The 20,969-nt window shown below is 42.5% G+C and overlaps 1 protein-coding gene across 6 annotated transcripts in view; it reads left to right on the top strand.

The window, feature by feature from the left end:
* iqsec1b (IQ motif and Sec7 domain ArfGEF 1b) overlaps window positions 1-20,969 on the top strand; it is a 204,000-nt gene that overhangs the window by 119,268 nt on the left and 63,763 nt on the right. The window contains exon 1 of one of the 6 annotated variants that reach the window (XM_085776540.1): window positions 18,922-19,177. The exons of the other annotated variants lie outside the window; for them this stretch is intronic. Within the exon in view, the coding sequence (XP_085632666.1) occupies window positions 19,131-19,177 (47 nt within the window). The 5' untranslated portion in view covers window positions 18,922-19,130. Of the gene's footprint in view, window positions 1-18,921; window positions 19,178-20,969 lie in introns of those variants that run through there. 6 annotated transcript variants of the gene reach the window in all.

Raw genomic sequence — 20,969 nt, 5'->3', positions numbered from 1 at the left:
CTTCACATTCAAAGCTAATGAGCTTTTCACAAAAACTTGAAACATATAACGGTAAGATCAACAGCTGAACCGGCAGCTAACCAGCAGCTAAAATGCATGTGACACTGTTGTTACCTGTGGTTAAGCAGGAGCTGTGGTTTCAACACTGTGTATGCCAGTCTGTCATTGTGGGGAATAGCTCCAGCAGACTAAGGAAACTGGCATCTTGTGGAATTTAAATTTAACAGCACGATGAGTCGCCCTACTGTTGTTGTAAGAAGACACATAGCGAAGGATGGCCGCTGAGGTTTAAATAAAAAGAGAGAAGTGCCTCGGATCAACACTTGTTGTCTACAACACAGAGTAGTAGCACACTACAGAGGCTGACAGCCAGTCTCCCTGCAACACCAGCTCCCGGCTGTCAGTCAGCTGATGCCATGGGGAACTCTGAGATGCTTTTTCCTTATACGGTATACAGTATGTCCTAAAATGGTTTTCAAAAAAAGATAGAACAAAAAATTACATAATATCTACAGTTTTGTTACCAGTTTTGACTGTGGCTTGTATTGTGACAGCAGGAACAGAGGTGGATTTGATGTGTGTTTGTCTTTTATATGTTGCTGTGATAGCGTCTTACACATGTGAAGTTGAGATCAAGATGAAGAGTGGTTTAAATATGGGTGTGATCAGAACATCAACTTGTTGACGTTGATTGTTTTTAGTTAAAGCTGATACAAGAGTCAAATTCCATCTTAAAGCAGAAGTAAGTGATGTATTTGTGTTAATATAAGTCTTAAATAGTTATATCTTCCGACAGCAATCACTTCTATAGAGTGTTTGGACTGAAACACGGGTCTGTCAGTCACTCTGCTCTGCTCTGAGCCGAAGAGAAAACATTTATCGTATCCTACAGTTTTTATCCAATGAGGAGAGAGAACGGCATGCAGGGCTGTGTGTGCAGCCAAGGAACGCCGTGAATGTGGCGACGTAGGGACGAGGACTGTTATGGTGCGTTCAAGGAAACTCGTATTTTTCCGACCTGTGAAGTCGTACCAGTTCGATCTGGTACGAGTTCACCGGTCGGAAGTTACGAGTGGCCGTTATAGTGACTTTCACCGGTAAAACAGGTCGGAAAAACACGAGTGGGTTGCCTGAAACGCTACAAAGTCGTAAGTTGTGACTTGAAGCTGTAATTTATGATTTCAAAAGCCTGCCTGGAACGCAGCATTAGCGAAAACGACCGGACCACTTACTTCTGCTTTAACTTTGATGCAGATTCAGGAATAATTGGTTCAATAAAACTATACATTTCACCGATGATACTTCTTTACCTTCAGCGAACTGAAGGATCAGAGAACTGTTTTGATGACTGACAGGTGATTAGACTCTGCATGCACGTGTCGGTAGCCTCTGCCTCTCAGGGTCTCTCAATCAAATCAACAACAAAAGACCGTGAGTGTGTCTTCAACAGCGTTACAGTGAGCTTCACTTTCCTTGGATTCCTTTAGGTGTCAGTGATTCAGGCAATCAGACATTGAATAATCCAGTCTCAGTGTTTCAACAATGCTGCACCGCGGACATTTGACATCAGGAAACAGGGAACTTTTTTCACATTGTTTCTTTGAGAACGTAGGAACCAGATGTTCAGGAGATTTTTTTTTTACCATCAGCCAGAGACGGGATACCTCCAGCAGCTGGAAGCTGAGCTGTTTTAACATTTACTCAGATTTTTTTTCTCTGATTACTTGACACAACAATGACACCTAATCAAAGGGAATAACAAATTATATAAATGGTTAAAAAATATTGAAATCACAAATTTGATGGTTTTAGTAAAAGGCTGTGAAAAGTTGTACTTTTATTTGAGAACCACACAGTTTGTAGGTACAGTAGTAGGTATTGTTACGTTATCATTACATTAATATTTTGATTTATTTATTTTTCTATAAAAATCTCTGTTAAAGCCACAATGGAAAATGTCAATAATTTTTTATATATTATCCCCTACAGTAATAACAATCTGTAATGTTCACTGTCGACCTACTGTACTGTTCATGCCAGTTGCCATCAGTGACAGCTTTAATTGCATCAAGGATTTTAAGAGCCTTCTCATGAAAAACCCGCCAACACAGTCACAGTCACTGATATTTAGCGCCAAGCTTTCACCTCATGTGAAGCACAGTGACAAGTGTGACCACACCTCTGCTGGTGTGTTTACACACTGTTGGTCTTTAGGGCAGCAATCCACTAGAGGGAGCACACCTCTAAGGCTTTACTAATGTGCTCCTTAGAGCAGATTAATCCTCAGATGACCGGGAGGCTGCTGTGGTCGATGGAGATAAGCAGCATCTGAGAGAAGGCTGCAAACACTCCCTAATGCCGACAACCTCAAACACTGACACTGTTAGCATGGTTCAGTGGTCCGCATGCCGATTAAACCGATCTGTGGGAATAAATGATCCATCCATCAGAACAAAAGTAGTATTTTCTCCGGTTTCCATCATCCCTTGGCTTTGTGTTGTTCTCATTCTTTGTGGTGTAAAGTGACAGTAAAGTAGGCAGAGTGGCCTTGGTGGAGACAACATTACAGCTGCAAGAGGGAGAGGAGTTTGATACAGTATGCTGCAGAGACAACAGTTATAAAGACCTGTCACCACTTGCTATTTCTTTTCCATAGACTGTGAATAGAGCTTTGACTTTAAGCTGTTTTTCTTCACATGTGTCTCAGTAAAAAATGTTGATGTTGAACAGCAAAGATAACAAACCTACTCTCAATTTGTCACATGAAAATAACATGCTTTTTTTGTGGTGGTGGACTGACTGTAATTAAATGATAAGTCAGTTAACAGGTAATACATCAGAGTCTCTTTTACTTAATCAATGTATAGTTTCAGCTTCTTTAATGTGACAGTTTGCTGCCTTATATAAACGCAGTTTGCATGAGCCACATAGGATATTTATAGTTAACTGGATTTCTTGTTGTCTGGGTTTAACAAATCATCTTTATTGAGGATAATGAAATCTTTTGTTTGGAGTTGCAGGGCGTTGATTTAACTTTTTCTTATACATTAACTCCTACATGTTTAATGGGTGCGCCCATGTGGCAGCCTCCTCTTCTCCCAGTATGTGACAACAGCACCTCCATGGTAGTGTCAAGCCAGGCTAAAGAGAGCTGTCAGGAGTTTCACCTGGAGCTTTGTGGGAAGCTTTCGTCTTTAGTCAGTAAAAGAGCTCAGTCCTCAGGGCAGCATCTGAGCTTGGGACCAAGGCTGAGGGAGACAGCCATCAATCAACATCTGATGTACGGCACGTGAAGACGTAATTCCAGTCGTCCTCCTCCTCCTCTCTCCAGTCATCGCTCCTCTTTAGACCTCAGCTGGCTCCGCGTGGCCTCACAATAGCTGCAATTACATGGATGGTTGTCCCGCGGGTGGTAGCAGGCTCATGGGAGCAGTTAGGGCCAAGAAAGGATGCCTCGGGCCATCTTTATTGGTTTCCTGAGCTGAGAATGTAAAGGTGATGATAAGACCGGAGCCGGCTGTTCATCACTCCCGTCCATCTCTGCAGAGAGAGCGCCTTATTCCTATTGGGGGAATTAACACGGCGTCAGGGAACACACCCCATATCTGACAGGAAACATTATATGATGCCGGAGAGCGAGGCCTTTAATGAACTCTGAGCAGCGGAGGTCAGGGCTGAGGTGCGGCCTTCAGATAATGGCACCAATGTGTCATCCTCAACTCTCCCACTTTCTCAGTCACGCCTGTAAAGCTCAGCCCTCGGACTCCCAGGGAACAAGGCATCAAGCTCTTATCTTGATCACGTCATGCAAATTTACAGACTCCCTATAAACTCGGCAACAAACTGCGTTTCTTCAGATGCCTGCCTGAGACCTGAATCTGTAGAGAAAATGTAGGTCACTTGGTAAACTGTTAAATTTCCATGAGGATAAACAAGATAATGGGATCTGTTCTGCCAACTGAATCAGCAGAAGTGAGGCTGCTGGAAGAGGTTTTTGCTGCCGGTTTTCTCGAGGAAATACAAACCACTGTGTTTTTTTTCCCCCAATAATCAGGTCCTCCTGCAGTGGTAAGGAAACATAAACAGGAGTAGCATGATGTGTGATGCATGGGAAGAACAGCATCGTCGTGTTTGTCATGTTCTTTTCCACTCTCCCTGGGTTTGATTGAACTGAAAGTGAAAAGCAGTGAAACTTTTTTTTTATGATCAAAGTAACAAACGTTCCCGCCGACAGACTTTTTTTTTTCTTGAAGTAAGCCTCTTTCTGATATTGACATCTTCAAATGTGCTCATCAGTAACATCCTAACAACCATTTCATTGGCCCAGCAGGGGTTGGAATAAAATGTTACTGCTCCACTCTTTTTTTTGTTTAGTTTCTGTCTGGGCCTCATGCGGCTGTGTGTGGTTGCCAGTTTCAGCTTATGCTGGGACTGAGGAGTTTTTCTTCACACTTCATACAACAGGGACTGCAGCTTGGAACAAAGTTCTGCGTCTCAATTTCAGTTTGTAGCCTTTCTATTACATTTGTGGAAAGATGGCTGCAGCAGGACTGGCAGCCAGTCCCTACAACGATCCCAGGAAGTATAAACCATAACCAAACCTAAACGAGTGTCAGTGATAATCAATGTTTTTTTTGTAGATGTAGGTGTGAACCTCAAGAAAGATATAATTGAATGATAAGTATGGTGGGTGTTAAGGAATTGATGGTGGATACTATACACTTCTCTTCAATTGTATAAATCAATCAAAATGAATGAAACAGATAAAGATCTTACAATAAAGGATATAAAACAGATAGTACACCCAGTAAATTGAATTACCCTGCTCATCTGCACTGTAAGAGGCTTGGCTTAGTGTACTCATGAGTTTAAATAAAGGTAACTAACTCACTAAAATTATGCTGAAATGTCGCTGACATACAACTACAGTGTTCACAAAGACATTAATGATTGGACATCCATAATTGAGACCATTAAAATGTTTGTTTCACCAAAACTACTGCATCTATTTGCATCATTGTCAGTTATAATCAGGCATTGTCACAAATGGGGAGAAGTACGTTTCACGATTTGTTCAGAAAGGGAAGAAACCATAGATTAGATATGGAACATTAACCATCGACAGGGAAAGAGGTGGAAACCTCAGGGACTATTACCTCTCTGCCCAAATGAAAACTATAATTCTCTGGTGTGGCAGTAGATGTGAGACCAAGTGGAAATGGAGAGAATATTATGTAAAGAGAGTCCAGTGTAAGCAAGGATTGGAGGTCAGGAAAATATAAAACCCTTGACTTAATTCACTATTAAACCTCAAGCAATTAAACCTGGGCTAACCAGAGATAGTGGTTTAAGAACTGGATGGAGCTTTATAATGGCATTACAAATGGCAGAGCAACCACAAATGATACTAAAGCGAGGTGGGAAGTAGAGCTGCATGCAGGGGTGTAGCACCAAATTCTGGGCCCTGTACACTCTCAATGTCAGTGGGCCCCTATCCATGCCCGCGAGGCGCGTGAGAGAAAAAAAAAAAGGGGGGGGGGTGTATTTATACAATCTACTACAATCAACTACAATCAGATCAGATTATATTGATGAGTGGTTCTGAAATGTTTTAAGCCATTTTTCAGCCAGATTGAGAAGAATAGCTAATTGTTTTTCTATGTTCTCACCACCCAGACCTATCTCTTTCTCTCTCTATCTATCTATCTGTGGCAAAAATCAGAATCACAATCATTTTTGATTGATAGTGAGATCACAGTTATTTAACATGATTATTCATTGGCTTTGGTAACATCATGAATTTATTGAACATTGACAATACAATAGCTTTTAAGCACAGCACTGCACCGCAATGCTAAGGCTTTTTACCAGACAAAAATAATAAATTGCGTTATTGCTCAATTAATATATTACTAGTGTGCACTTGAGCCTACAGTGATATTGGTATGTTATTTACATGTTGATATATGCAGCAGCAATATTGCTAGATGGATCATTCATTAAATCTCAGCACGGAGTTTCACTTTCAGCTCTGCTGTAGACAAAATGCTATAGCACACACACTGAACCAAAAGGCTAACTTACTTTAAACTTCAGGTAAACAACTCATATTTAGACAGCAATTCTACCAGTCAGCACCACTCTCTCTCTTTCTCTCTCTCCACCTCGCGAACCAATATACCAACGTAAGGGGGGGTCGGAGGGGGGAGCTCGCCTTTGAATACTTGAACAACGATCTCACCTTGTCTTTGCTCATCTCTAATCTCATCTTCAGAAGAGCTGCCAGGACTGACCACTGCTGCTTCTGCTGCTCCAGCTGCTGCGGCTGCGCCACTCTCTGTTTCTGAAACTGGTTAATATTGACAACTAACGTTAGCTGGCCTGTAATTGTCTTTATACTTAACAGCCGCAAGCAGCCTGGTTGGCAGCTAGCTAAGCTAAAGACTTCACGTGAGCATACAAATATAAGCAGCAGCTGTCTGGAGTGGACTATGTTAACTTTAATTGGACTTTGCATGACAAGCTAACTTGGTTCACTTTTGGGAAAGAAAGCAGTCAGCAGCTGCCTCCCCTCGTTCTGCCGTCTTTCTTTTTGTTTCCTCTCTTTCTTTTTCTGATAGCCCGATTTATGTTTTTTGGGCAGCATGATGTCCTGCACACAGGTCTCTGATCTGGGCGCACTGTCTGACCTTACACTTGTTGCCGGTCGCTGTTGGGCGGACTAAACCATTTTGCATCTCCAAGAGGGGGGCCCCAGAATGTCTAATATGTTGGGAGAACTGTGACATTAAGTTCATTCTCTCATTTGATGTTATCAATATATTTGAAATAAATTATGACACCAATTAATTGGAGGGCCCAATTCATTCGAAATAAAAACATCACAAAAAAAAAAAAAAAAAATCAGGATTTTCATGGGCCCCTCTCTCTACTCGGGCCCTGGGTAGTCAGGTCCACTTTTCCCCCCACTACCACGCCCATGGCTGCATGATAAAATAACCACTGAATAATGGGAGAACATGTGTGAGGCTGTATTTGTCTCCTTTCTCTGCTTTTGTTGTGAATTTGTAAGAAGAATCTTGTGCGTACTTTTCATTACTCTGAAGCTGAAAATTTATGGAACTTTTTCTTGGGGGGGGGGGGTGCATCTTCAAAAATTCATATATCTTGGGGGAATGTCTGGAAAATCACACAGCTAACTCTGGGGCTGCAGACTCCATTGACATGCCTATCATCTCATTTTGGTGATCTGCCGAAGGAACTAACGGGAAATGACAACTACCTTTTTAAAAATATTCACTGCAGCAGCACGAAAAAAAAAATCATTCCTATCGTATTGCAAGATGGACAAAACGGAGCATGTAGTATGTGTTTGGATAGGATGTGTGAATGGTGGTTAAGTCCTCCTCCTTGAAACAACCAGGTCTATTTTTCCACCCATAGAAGTCTCTCCTGAAAATAGCTCTGTGCCGACATCGTGGGCTCCGCGGTTACTATAATAACAGTCAAGGCTTGGTTAGGTTTAGAAAAGGATTATCATTTGGGTTAAAATAAGTACTTCCTCAACATTAGACAATCTCTGTTGCCATGGTTACAGTATAAACTGCTGGTTTCACATGCGAACCTGAACTCTGCTCTCCTGTGTCATATCGCCATGTTTTGTTGAGCCATCAATCCAGCATAACTTCCTCCTGAGGTAGACTTTGTTTCTCTTTATTCCACATCGCCACACTTTTTACCTTACTGTACTTTTCTTTACGGTGGGTCATAAAAAAATCCAATTTGCCTTCCTTTGGCTGTTTAATCTTTCTTGAATAAAAAAAAATCGATTATCTAACACTGGTACTGTATGACTCATATTTATACAACATTTTAGATACAGTCATCGAGCAACACTGGCAATTTAGTTTATTGTGATTTTGATCCGGGGGGGAAAAACATACTTGAATTGAATTTCAAGTATAAAACAACTGAAATGTCTAATGAAAAAACGTTATCCTATCCTTAGGAAAGTGATTAAATAATTCCCCCGGCTGCTCTTTCAGCTGGACCTGTAGTAAAGTATAATTTGTTCTTCCTTGGCTGAAGCCACATCCCTCCCCCAAATTTGGTGCAAACCGGTTCAGTACTTTTCCATAATTCTTATTCTTAAGTCTTTTTCTTCGTTACAAACTAGTGACGTGTACATTTATAATTCTGCTTGTTAGACCCTGACCTGCTTTAAGCACTATAGGTTCAAAGGCCTAAGTCAGTTAAAGTTTGCAAATTAAAGCAAAGCTCAGCTGGAGTGAAGGGCTTGTCCTTCCTCTGTTGCCAAATGGATTCTGCAGTTATTACCATAACGCTTTCCTCCAGCAGATTCACCTAAAGCCCACAGCTGGGAGTAGGAAGAGCTGCATCTGGTGCAGCCAGACAACAAGACAAGCCTTACTTCAGATCCTTGGTCAGTTTTGTAGTTGCAGAACATTTTGTGTCAGTGTGACGTCTCGGTTTGTCAGCACAAATTCTGGGATTTTGTCATCATCAGTTTTGATTGAATCCTAAATGAGACTTCCGACTATGATCCCCAAACAATATGAATGAGGCAGTGGTAATTAATGATAAATTCTGCTGTGGGATTTCCTTTTGTCTACCCCAGGGCAGACTGGTGATCGGGCATGGGCTACATCTCACTCTGCCTGCATGCAGACCTCGGGCTCTAGGAAACCACATGATAGATGGTCCCTCATTTGGTTGCACCGTCTGCTCAGTAATGTGCTGCTGGCCCACCCTGGGAGGGATACCCCCCTCTGTCTGTCAGTGAGACAAAGGAAAGTGTTTACACTGGTCCTTAATGAAGCAAGAGGAACATGTGTGGCCCAGTCTATAATCTGTCCTCTCGTGGCACTGAATGAATTCAGAGGAAATTACTTTCACTGCACCATCCTTAAGTGCTGCTTAAATTAGAACCGTCACCATGGACAGTATCTTTAAAACATTACATTACAACAATCATGTACCATGATCTGCTGCTCTGTCTGCAGGGAGCTGATATGAAAACATCTGGGCATTTCCCAGACAGACAGGGTCTCACCCTGTCATGGGATATCAGCCTAAAGCAAATCCAGCGGCTGATTTATGTGTTGCACTCTCAAGCAAGTCAAAATGCAAATCAACATGTTTACTCTGCACAGAAATTTGACATGCTTGGGTTAATCATGGTTGACAGACCAGTTGTCCAAACCAAACCAGAGGGATGGCTCATCATAGCCAATGTGTCCATGGTCATTTTTCAGCAAGCTGCCCTGTATATGTTCACAGCCTGAGCGTTTAATACAAACATAGGAGTTAATGAAGGTTTGGTTTTATTGAACAGAGCAGCTGACGACACAATGAGCAACATCTAGCTGCCTATTTAAGTAAAGCTAAAGTTCATTGACAACATTAGAGAGGAGAAGCTGTTTCTAAGTTTGGTAATTGCTATATAGCAAGTGTTTGCAATGCTAGGGTCGTCTGTTGACTTACACCTCGTCCTGACATACAGCGAGCAAGCGAAACGGCAACGAAAACTCGTGCGAGGGTGTCCTGATATGCAGCGTGATGATTTTGTCGCAAGTATATTCTATTGGTTCAGAATCAGAATTATAAAGGGACGTACACAAACTTGTGGCGCTATTTTGAGATTCCTGGCATTTCCTGGTTGCCGTTTTTCACATCTTTGAGTGTTTTTTCCTCTCATATTCTCCTCTCTCTGATAACTTGCTTGTCAACAGAAAGCAGCGTGTACTTTTCAACCAATAAGAAGTGTTTAGGGGCGGGACACCGCCGCGAAATGTCGTCCAGATAGAGACAACGCAAGCGATAATTTCAGGGTTGAGCGACATCGCTGGACGGCGCTACGTCGCTCGCGGCACGTCAGGACAGGCTGATTGAAAACTACGCATTCTAATCACTTTTCCTCGCTCGCGTCGCTGTCGCTGTCGCATCGCTGTATGTCAGGACGGGGTGTTAGTTTGGTCACAGCTTCAGCCATGTTTGAGAGGTTACGATGAGTACTATTACTTCAGGGAGGACCAGACACCACAGTGACTCAGTATCCAAAGGTGATGTGATGGGCCAGTCAGGCTGGAGCTAGCTGGTTAGCAATGCTTACTGTAATCAGCAGAAGAAAATAATGATTGAAAGAGAAGCAAAATTAAAGGCTTTGCTGAGTATAGGAATTAAATTTGATGCTGACCTTGTTACGTAAATGAATTAATTGCTGTCAATGCTAATGTAAGCTTTGTAGAAAAACTAAATCTATGAATAGCTTTTCTAGATTCTGAGCATTATGTTTTGGACAGATTTGAAGGCACTAAATGTTTAGCAATCCCTCACACACATTGTGTTATGTGCAGTTTTACTTGTCAGGTAGCACCACAGTAATGGCAGCTTGTCTGCTTCCACCTACAGCCTGCATTTCTCTTTATGTCTGGATGAAAGGCTCGGTATCACTGTGTCTGCTGCTTTGATTATGATGGTTCATTTTTCTGTCTGCCATAAATCCTTCAAAGTGAACGTGGAACACAAAATTTCCTACTGCCCATGTTCATTCACTGAGTCACTAAATGTGTTCTGACTAATTACTGGACCCCAATATTGCTTTGCTTTGATTAGTCAAGGGCTTCAATCAGCTGGGTCAGTCCTATCATGCAGAATGAGATGGGACTTTGTGTTTCAGTCTGCAGCATCATCCCTCAGTCAGTGCACAGTATTGTAAAAATTTCCCCTGCATGTTGTCATGACTCATAGCCTTTTACAAAATGCTGTCTGTTCTCACTTCAAAGCAGCGTGCCAGGCTGAATAATTGCTGTATCGCTACACGCAGCTCTCCTCCGCACCCAGCCCCGGTCCGTGGCTCTGTGAGCTGTGGCGGCGCCGGTCGGTCTCACATCCAGCGTTCTTTTTTTTTTTTTAGACGTCTCTGCCAGGATGTTAGTATACTGACAGCAGAATCATCCTGGTAGAGAGAGAGAGCAGCGACACCCAGCCAACAGTGATATCTGTATTAAACAGCGAGTGACCATGGCACTCCGGCGTGTTGGGGGTTCGTGCTGTACAGTTAAGCACCGCTAAAGTTGAAAGTGAGTCACATATTTGAGCTGAGCCAACGTTTCTCTTTGATACTGTAAACCACTCTGCATACGCAATCATTCTTCCACTGCGCTGTATTGACAAGAATCCAAGAAACGTTGGGCCTCGAAGCATGTTTCGTTTTCTCTTTTCATGTAGAGAACCTGTACGGCTCCTACGTGGCACGGGGCTCAGGCTGATTTGTTGCACAAATCTGTACTTTGGGGAACATGTAATCATAAACTATTAATGACCCATCTTTCTATAGTCATTATTAATTCATCCCCTGCATCTGCACTTGGCCTCTCCACTTAATTTAATATTATTTTTTACAACTTTCACCATGAATTTCTGATTATGGATCACTCACTGATTTTCTTTTTTCCTTCTTTCTCCAATAATCAGCCTGCTCAATATTTCTGATTACAGCACTGATTGGTTCTCTTCACCCCGACCCTCGGCTCTCTTCTTCAACCAATCAGCCGCAGTCACATCAAGGGTCCATCAGTGTCTTTTATTGCTGTTTAGGGTTGTCCTGGCAACCAGCCCAGGCTTTATGTGCGTGTGTGTGTGTGTGTGTGTGTGTACGAGGCCGTCCCTCGTGGGCGCCGGCTTCGCCCCTCTGTGCACCATGTGCTGCTGCTGATTAGCTCGTCTCCGAGCAGCCCGGGCTGGCAGAGACTGTGCAGCATCTGATAAAGCCTAATTGATACGGCCACAGAGGGAGGCCTTTGTGTGCTTTGTTGGCCTGGCGAGGCGCAGCAGAGTCAAACCTTGTCGGTGTGTGTGGCTGCTTAGACAATAGGAGCAGCTGTAACTCAACTGTGAAGAGCAGCAATGATGGAGACAGGAACCTGCTCTGCTCTTAACTGACTGGGAGAAATTGAGCGCTGAGAGAGAGAGAGAGAGAGAGGAGGCGAGCAGTGGGGTGAGGAGGAGGATTTGTATGATAGAGGGGTTGCTGCGGCCGGGACAAACCTTTTGTCCAACAACTTCAGGAGAAGTCACGCACGGTGTCCAGCGGATAACATCTCTATCAAGGCATCACTACTACATCTGGACATAGAGGGAGCACAGCACAGCACAGCACAGCACAGCATAGGACCCACTCAGGATTAACAAAGGAGCAGAGGGATGGAGGTCCAGCCCCCTCCATGTGGGCCAGATGCACAGTCAGATGCTGAGATGGGACTGCACCATGTGGGATGTCAGTGTTGTTGCCATTCAGCCTGAGCTGTGCAGAATTCGCTCTTGTTCTTCCAAGTGTAAGCCACTTTTTGTAGGAAAAAAAAAAGTTTTTTCTTCTATGGACCCCACGCGGAATGACATTTTTAATCTAAGCCTCTGTTACGGGCTGACAAAATGTTGAAGTTCAAAGCTTTTTGTTTGGATTACTGGCAGTTCCTCTGTCTGCAGCCTCTGCATGGTTTCTATAAAAGGTAAGGTGCTTCATGCAGTATGTACTGTCTGTTGATGCTAAAGCATAAAAATTCTGTCTTTCATCTAGGCCTTGAGGAAAAAGACACACAGCCGTGGCCCTTTTTTTAGATTTGGAATAATACCATAACATGGTGTCAGTGCTTTGTGGTAATCCGGTGGGGATTCAACCAGCACACACTACGGTGCCCGGGATAATCAGACTTGTGTTGTGTCCTCTAGCCTCGTAAAGTGTGATGTTTGAGCCAGACGTTAAGTGATGGACAGCCCCTCTGTTGTTTTGTTCTCCTATGTTGAGGGTGACTGAAATGGGGACACGGGCCCCACGTGTCAGTGGGGTCAGCTGGTCTGAAAGGAAGTGCTATTGTTGTGGTTTGGCCCTGACAAGCTCCAGCACAGTATTCAGTCCATTGTGTGTGTGGTCCCACTCAAAGTTATTGGCTCGACAGCATGAGCCAACACACGCGCTGCACTCTGCTGTTCCTGTCAGTGTTGTTGTTCACCACTGAGAATCCAACGTTTGCAGCCAACGTTTTCCAACCAGACTATATAACTTTTTTTTTCTTCTCTTTTTTTTGCATGACATTTGTTGACGCTCAGCTTAGGTGTGCTTAGACGTGTTTTTGATACTGTGTTAATTACCTACAAGTTAAAGCAGCACTTTACAGATTATACACGTCAAAGTCATTTCAGTCAACACAGAGAGCATTACTCAGCCTGTGCAAACAGTTGTGTGATATCTTCAGTGTAAATGCATGTGTTTGTACACATAAACCGGAGTTTGAAAGACATTGGCATTCAGAGGGTCAAAAAAAGACAGAACTTTGTTGCATTGTAGGAAATGTAGTAAGTCATCAAAGACTGAAAGTCTGTCTGTCTGTACTGCTCCAATTTGACCATTCTTCTTTACAAACGGTATTATGTCAACTAATACTAAATTGATAGACTAATGGAGTGATTTGAGAAACTAGGACTTATTGGTAAATTAAATTAAATTAATTCAAAGTGTGTTTTGGTTATCAAAGAGATGTTGTATCTACTTATGAGAGGAGGAGCCATGGGAATAGACTGATGAAGAGTGTGTGGATTTTTCTTTGTTTGGTTTGTCCCTGTTATGTTGCCAGCACAAGCTATAACACTAGCTCATCAGCTGCCCTGCTCAGGGGGTGAAGGATGAGGAAGAGCTGTGGACCAATATGGCAGCAAAATGGCCCATTTACATCAGCCTGAAAGTCACACAACCTTTTTTTTTTTTTCTCCTGAAACATTCAAATGGGTTGTACAGTGTATGACTCTGCAGCCAAAATAAGGCACACATCATCGTGAAAGCTAATTTTAGCCGCTGTTCCTGGCCTGTGTTTCATCTCATTTTCTCAGTGTAATGAGAAAGACACCCGTGGGGTCAGTTGAAAGTGAGCAAACTATCGGTCTGGTTCAGAGAATGGTAATCAAAAAGGAGGAGGATATAATGTTCAAGAGGAGCATCTCCGGGCGTGAATTGTCACACACCTCCGGGCCATATTTATTCATGAGTCCACCCATCCCCCCCCCAACTTTCTCCTCCATGCAAACCAACCGTGTCTCTGGGGGTGAAGACAAAAAACATCCCCCCACGATGCGGCTTAATGCGCGTGCTTCCATTTAAATACCAGCCGGTGATTGGATGCTGGCGACCCATTTCATTAAGCTTGAGGATGAGCCAAACTCTTGTATTGTTTTTGAGTGTGGTTGAACTGGAGAGTGCTCATTTGCTGCGGGGCCTCTGAGTGGTTTTGGGAGCCAGAGGGTAATCAGCTGTAGTTGTGTGCTCGGGTCAGTGTGAGGACAGACCTGCTCTTTCACTGGAAAGTCAGCAGCATTTAACAGTCTGGTTTTTGTTGTTGTTGCTTTTGTTGTTATTTACACTTTTTGAAGCACAGGCCATACATTATATTAATCTGACCACATTTTATATAAATTAAAAGAAAATAAATAAAGAAATTGAATTGGATTGATTAAACACAATAATAACAGACAGATTGCAATTATTTGAGTATTTCCTTGTCCAATTACAAGACATTATACTGTATATGCAATGCAAATCAGTTCAGATCAATAAAAAAAGAGCTGTGTATATTTATGTGTATTGTGTACCCACACAATTGCTCCCATGTACCTCTCCATAATCTCCATATTTGGGTGTACTCCTGTACCTCTTAACCAAAACACATTTTTTTAAAGTGTCACTTTGCTAAAATGATAAAAAAAACATTGCTCCCATTGCTTCTTATAAGGATGTGAATCAGCAAGGATACATTATGTATTCCTGATGAATTACACACTAAACAGCATCCAGATTTCTCACATAGTCACTGTGTTGTAGTGATGCAACAACTAAGAAAAGTAACTCTTTGCTCTCACAGCATCACCTCTTCCATCTGTTTGGGGCTTCAGTGCCAAGTTCTTGGTACACAGGTGGGAGAAGAAGTACAAAGAGGTGGGGGTTGCTTTAACAGGGTGGCAAAGTGAGTCGTTAGTAATTTGGTATAGCCTACCGTTATTTTCAGAGAATAGACCTCTTTTCATTGTAAAACACTTCCCAAATGGAGACTTTTGGAGATGTTCTTGTCCCTGTTTTATCATGATTGAGTTTTAATTTTCAGCCATGTCCAGTGGGGAAAGCAGCGTAGATACCTCCTGCTACATTTCCACCATTTATATTAATTATTTACTATTTCAAAGTGATAATAACATGCTTAAAATGGCATTTAGTAGGTTTTACTGACAGTTTATCTTTCACGAATACACAAGTATAAAGGGAAGTTGGCCTTTTTAATTAACTCCCTCCGACATCTGATATACATCTGAAAAATAAAAACCTAAAAATTAAATAAATAAATAAATAAAATCTAAATATATAAACTGATGTTTTGTGACGTTTAAATAGTGCAGCTAGTGCTTATGTGCCATATCAGTTACGCTTGGTAATGGTTCTAGGTAAATACAGTATGAAAGTGAACAACATGTTTTGCATTGAAAGTGAAGAGAGTAGAGAGAGTAGATGGAAATTGCCTGCCCCGAAGTCTGTGAGTTTTCCACAGCGATTTGAACTCAGTCTATGGAAAGAGATGTTGAATTATTTGAAATATAATTTTGAAATGCTGAGACTTACTGCCTAACTCACCTCCGCTCCAGATCACTCTATCGGCACCATCTTCATATCCAGATACAACTAAATAGAGGAGATTCTTTGTGAGGTGGGTGAAGTGACCCCCTTAATAGCCTCTTTGTATGTTTTTGTGTTGCAACATCTCTTAGTTTTTTCGCTCCACTCCAACAGATCAATGACCCAAGAAGAAATCTGTCAAACCCCACTGTTTGCCTTCTAATGGGTTTTAGCTGTCTGTTAGTAGCCTGGCTTGACAATAATGGCGTCTGTGCTGACGAAGCGTGAGGAGTACCTGTGATTGTTCTGTACACAGAGCTGGAGTTGAGGCAGCAAGGTTAAAAAAGGTCACGGGCCCACATCAAAATGTCCAAACACTGTGTAGTTCATCAGCGCTGAAGATCTCTACCACCACCTCTCCACCCTTTCATCATTCACACCCACTGACTCCACTCTGCCTCACACTTGCTCTTCATCCACTTACACCCAGGCGGACCTGACCTGAGCCCCTGCCATGTATCACTGTTCTCTCTTGACAGAATAACTGCACATGAAAGTGGCTCCTTTATGTATTTTAGTTTCCCCTCGCACAAAGATCGAGGGTTTGCCCTTTTTCCTCAAGGATTCATCTGATTATAGTGTTTTTATCTGAAGTTAACAGACAGAGCTGTGGCCTTTAATATTCTACGCTCATTCTGGACTGGAGGGAGCCGTGTGCTCCGAGGACTGAATTCAGGACATCAAAAGGCTTTGTACAGGAATGAAGTAGGTCCATGGTCTTTCTCAGATCGATCCCAGCGGAGGTCACCCCTAGTCTTTACAAATGCAGATGAATTTCTGATAAATCTCAAGAGGCTTTCCAGATTCACACCAGCTCACCAAAACCACATTATTGGCCTTAATTTGGTTTTTCATGCTCAGAGAAGGCCCTGCTGTATAACAAACTGGAGAGCAGGGTGCAGCAGAAGCTCTAAGTAATGAATTGTTTAATGTGTGTGTTACAAAGACAGTGCAGTTTTTTTTTTTTAATGGAGCACTAATTCCATTCATTTCTGAGCCAAGAGGAGAAGGCATCGGCCCATACAGACACTGAGCTCCGTCATATTCTGCCAGCAGCTCATTCACAACGCCGGGCGCAGCAGGGCGCTCAGCCTGCCAGCCCGTCCTGCACCACCCGGTGGCAGATACGCCTTGTAGCGGTCAGTCTGATACCAGCCGCTCTGTCTGTGATTTCCCTTCATGGCGTGAAATGGAAACATCAAAGTCTGAAGCCCCCTGTCAAATCGATCTGCTGCGCGAATGCGTACAAGTGTGGCAGCGCAACTCGGAGCCGCAGTCCCTGTAAATCAGAGCTTTGTTGCCCGTGGCATGGCACACAGTGTTATTGATGCTCCCACTGTTGACTGGTCTGTACGAAGCACTCATTATGTCCGCCGTGTTTGCTCTGCTTTTGATCTTGTCTCTTCACTCTATCTGGATTATTCAAAAGAGGAACTTTATTGACAAAGCAGAGTTTTTTAATGACTGAAGTTTTCCTGATTGCCAGGATCCGACCCCACCATAAAAGCAGGGGGTCAAAGACACATGGACAGACAGACGGACGGATAGACAGGCAGATGAGGGGACAGACTGAGGGAGATATGTTTGGCAGCTGCTCAGAGGAAGGCCACGGAGGCCAACAGGAGTGAAAATACTTGGCTATTCTTGAACGTCTAAAATAACAAAGGCAAACTTCTCACATGCTCACTGGAAGGATTTGCATTACTATGTGTCAGCGTATCCTTTACATGCAGCTGAATGTTGCTCGGAAAAGTTGCTTTTCCAAACTGTTATCATCAATTATTTAAGACTGAGGGAACAGAAACATAAAGTATCACAAATATACTACAGACATTATCCACAAATATTGTTCAATATATCATTCCCTGCCCGTAGGAAACTGATGAAAGACATATTTTACACATTTCAGGATGTGCTTCTACTTGAGAATTTAAATTCTACTTCTTTTGACTCCATTGAAGTTATACTGTGCATGCTAAATATGCCGATTCAGACAAAAAGTATAAATCAGTGATGTGGAAGAACAGTATTAAATGAAATTCCCTAATATTATATGCAAAGTAATTAAAATTACAATCACAGTGACAAGCTACAACAGTAATCGGTCTAATATTAAAATAAACCCACAAGTAGAAAAATATCTTTCTATACAGTATTATGACTTACTTTTACATTCAATCATTGCAAATTCTCTGTTGCTGGTGATATTGGTGCACTTTTACATATGATCAAATTTGAATGCCCGACTTTTACTCATCTACTTCAACTACTATCTACTCATTTAGATGACAAAAACGATGTGTGTATATTAGAACAATAATCAGACAGAGAGGGAGAGTAGATTTTGTCTTCATATCAACACAACTCTGGTAAGCGATGTGGCGTGTGCAGTGAGGATTCGACCAGGACTGTGATCCTGACAGACATGAGACGGGCATCTGTGGTTACTGCTGCAGATCTGGAGTCATAACATGAGCAACTGAGTCTCACACTGACCGATCTTTTGGCTGCACAGCTGTTCACATCTAACATCTACCACGGCCTGCAGATATATTTTTTCTTCTGCACACACACACACACACACACATACACACACAAGTCTCAAGTTAACCAAATTTTATTTTGCATTCCACTCTTACAGACTCAGCAAAACGACGTTAATCCTCTGTTTGTTGTTGTTCTCCTCAACTCTGTTATGACATGGTTGATAAGTGGCACATCAAACAGTGTAGCGCGTCCAAAACCCACTGCACATATTCAGCAGCAGTGCATTTCACACCTCTTACCATTGATACCATCTATTGAGAGTTTGTGGGAAAAATTGTGCGATCCAACACATGTACGATGAAAACAACAATGCCTGAACCTCCACACTTGGCACACAGCAGCAGGGAGATAATTCAGGGGTGAATAGTGTGGCAGCAGTAAGTGACAGACTGCTAGAGAAGGGGCTGCAGCCGGCTGGAGGAATGTGAACATGCGCTAGCATTACACACTGAAGCAAGGAGGGATTTTACTCCCTGTCTGGACCACTTAGTTGCTGGCCTTACTTGGTAATGCTGGATAAGTCTGTGCTCTGCGCTCCTCAGACAAGAACAGAGGGGAAAAAGGAACCGAGTAGGAGCAGTAACTCAACCTCCAGGAGAGAGAATTAGTCATTTTTCCTGCGGAACAAGAAAAGACTAGTTCATGTTTTGTGGTCAAGTGAAGAGAGGCAGGAGGAGTGGCATTGAGTGGATGCTGGTAGGAGGACTCCTGTAAGCTCCTCTCTCATTCAGAGAGTTTTCAGCCTTTAGTTCCCTGAAACATCTGGCTCTTTTTTTTTTACTTCTTACCCTCTCATCAGAGAATTTAACAAATCCAAATTTCAAGTTTCTGTCCCGATGATGTCGGGGACATGTGGAATCTAATGTGGAAGTACTGCATTTCAGTGCGGACTATAAGGTAGGGGAATCCTCTTACTCCAAAGCTGGTGGCACGCTGGGTGAGACGCTGTCAGGTCAATGCTGATCCATGTGCTGGGTGAACACTCATTGTTTTGTCTTGTGTTTTTTTTTTGTGGTTTTTTTTTACACTTTTAGTTAATCTGGCGGATTTTGACATTCTGGAAGCTGTGAAATGTTTGGCATCTTGTGGGTTGAGCTCAAATCTGTAAATGTTTTTCAGTGAGTTCTGATTGCAGCTGCAAATTATATTATTTTTCAGCTAATTAATCAATCAGCAAAATGCAAATTACAAGTTTTCAAAGTAGGAGTTGCGCTCTTTATACTTGTTTGTATGCATGTTTTGTCAAACAATCCAAAAAACGTTGTAGCGCCACAAAGTGTAGACAAGTATTCAGTAACTTGCAAGAAACATGTAAAAAGATGGAAATCAAAATGTCTGATTACACATAATTAACTTATAACATTGATTAATTAACATGAAGGATATATATATAAAGTGCTGGATGAAAATGGGGATTCTGATGATTATTTTTTCAGTGGATGAATGGCTTCAGCATTGGTCACTAGATGAAAAGATGAATTGTGATTATACTGTACATAGCAGATTGAAGCTGCAGTAGACAGCAGGAGGTGGGTTCACTGAACTTGTTGCTTCTACACTCTTCACAACAGTTCCCTCCCTGAGATGTTTTATATAACAGTTGAAACCGGCCATGAGAGATGGAGAGAGCTTCTTTAGGGGACGGGTTAAAGCATTAATGGTTCCACACAGTGATTTCACCACTGCAAAGGCTAAAATTAGTGGCTATTGTGGCGAGAGCAGCCTGAGTCAGCAGCAGCCAATCACCATTCATAAGCTCCTCTGGTCTGTAATTCCAGTCCCCGTGGGTCGGCCGGCCACAGCCTGGAGTTCATGCTTTAGTACGGAGCTGTTCCTCCCTCTCAGCGAAGTCCGCTCCGTTTTATTGAATTTCAGATCCCTGTCTGGTCCAGTACACGCACACCGTCTTGTGTAATTTGGCCATCAGACTTTTTCCGTCTTTGCTGATTTCTCATGATCGCCACGGTGACATGGTTTTTCCTCTTGGCTTGGGAGTCCCCTCTGTCTGCTCAGCTAAAAATTACCACACGGGACCTGGAGGCTGAAGTCGAACATGTGGTATTTCTAAACAGCCATCTTACAATATACTATCCACACATGTAGTTTAGTTTCACTATAAAATACTTTTTGTCATTGTATTGCAGTAACAGTGGCAGCTGAAGAAGAAAGTTAAAGCTGGTTTAATTTCTTTTCTTTGCGGTACACCTAACATGACAGTGAGCTATCATCAAATACTGTAGGTTAACAAGACAGTAAAAGTTGCAGTTCTTCCTACCTGAGGAATCTAACATTCACTCAGACTTACTTCTTACTTTCACTCGCAGCTCTGCCGTGAACTTCCTCTAAGTTTGTTTGCCTTATGGTGCTCAGCAGGTAACATATTAGCTATAAATAGCCCTGTCGTGTTACGGTTGCATAAATGTAGTGAGAGAGAGAGAGTCTGTGGCCTCAAAGCAAAACTAAAGCTTGAAAGAAGCTAAAACCTCTGAGGGCTATTTTAGAAATGGTTAACCTTTCTATGTAACTTTGAACACTTAACAACTTAAAGCAGATATCATCGGCACGGCCGTTTCGGCTAATGCTGTGTTCAAGGCAGGCTTTTGAAACCGTAAGTTACAGCTTCAAGTCACAACTACGACTTGGTAGCGTTCCAGGTAACCCGTAGCTCGTGTTTTTACCGTCCTGTTGT

This window comes from Trachurus japonicus, chromosome 5 (genome assembly GCF_045865225.1).
Source record: "Trachurus japonicus isolate A0001 chromosome 5, Traja_1.0".
Lineage (NCBI taxonomy): Eukaryota > Metazoa > Chordata > Actinopteri > Carangiformes > Carangidae > Trachurus > Trachurus japonicus.
This window is presented reverse-complemented; position numbering and strand designations above follow the sequence as displayed.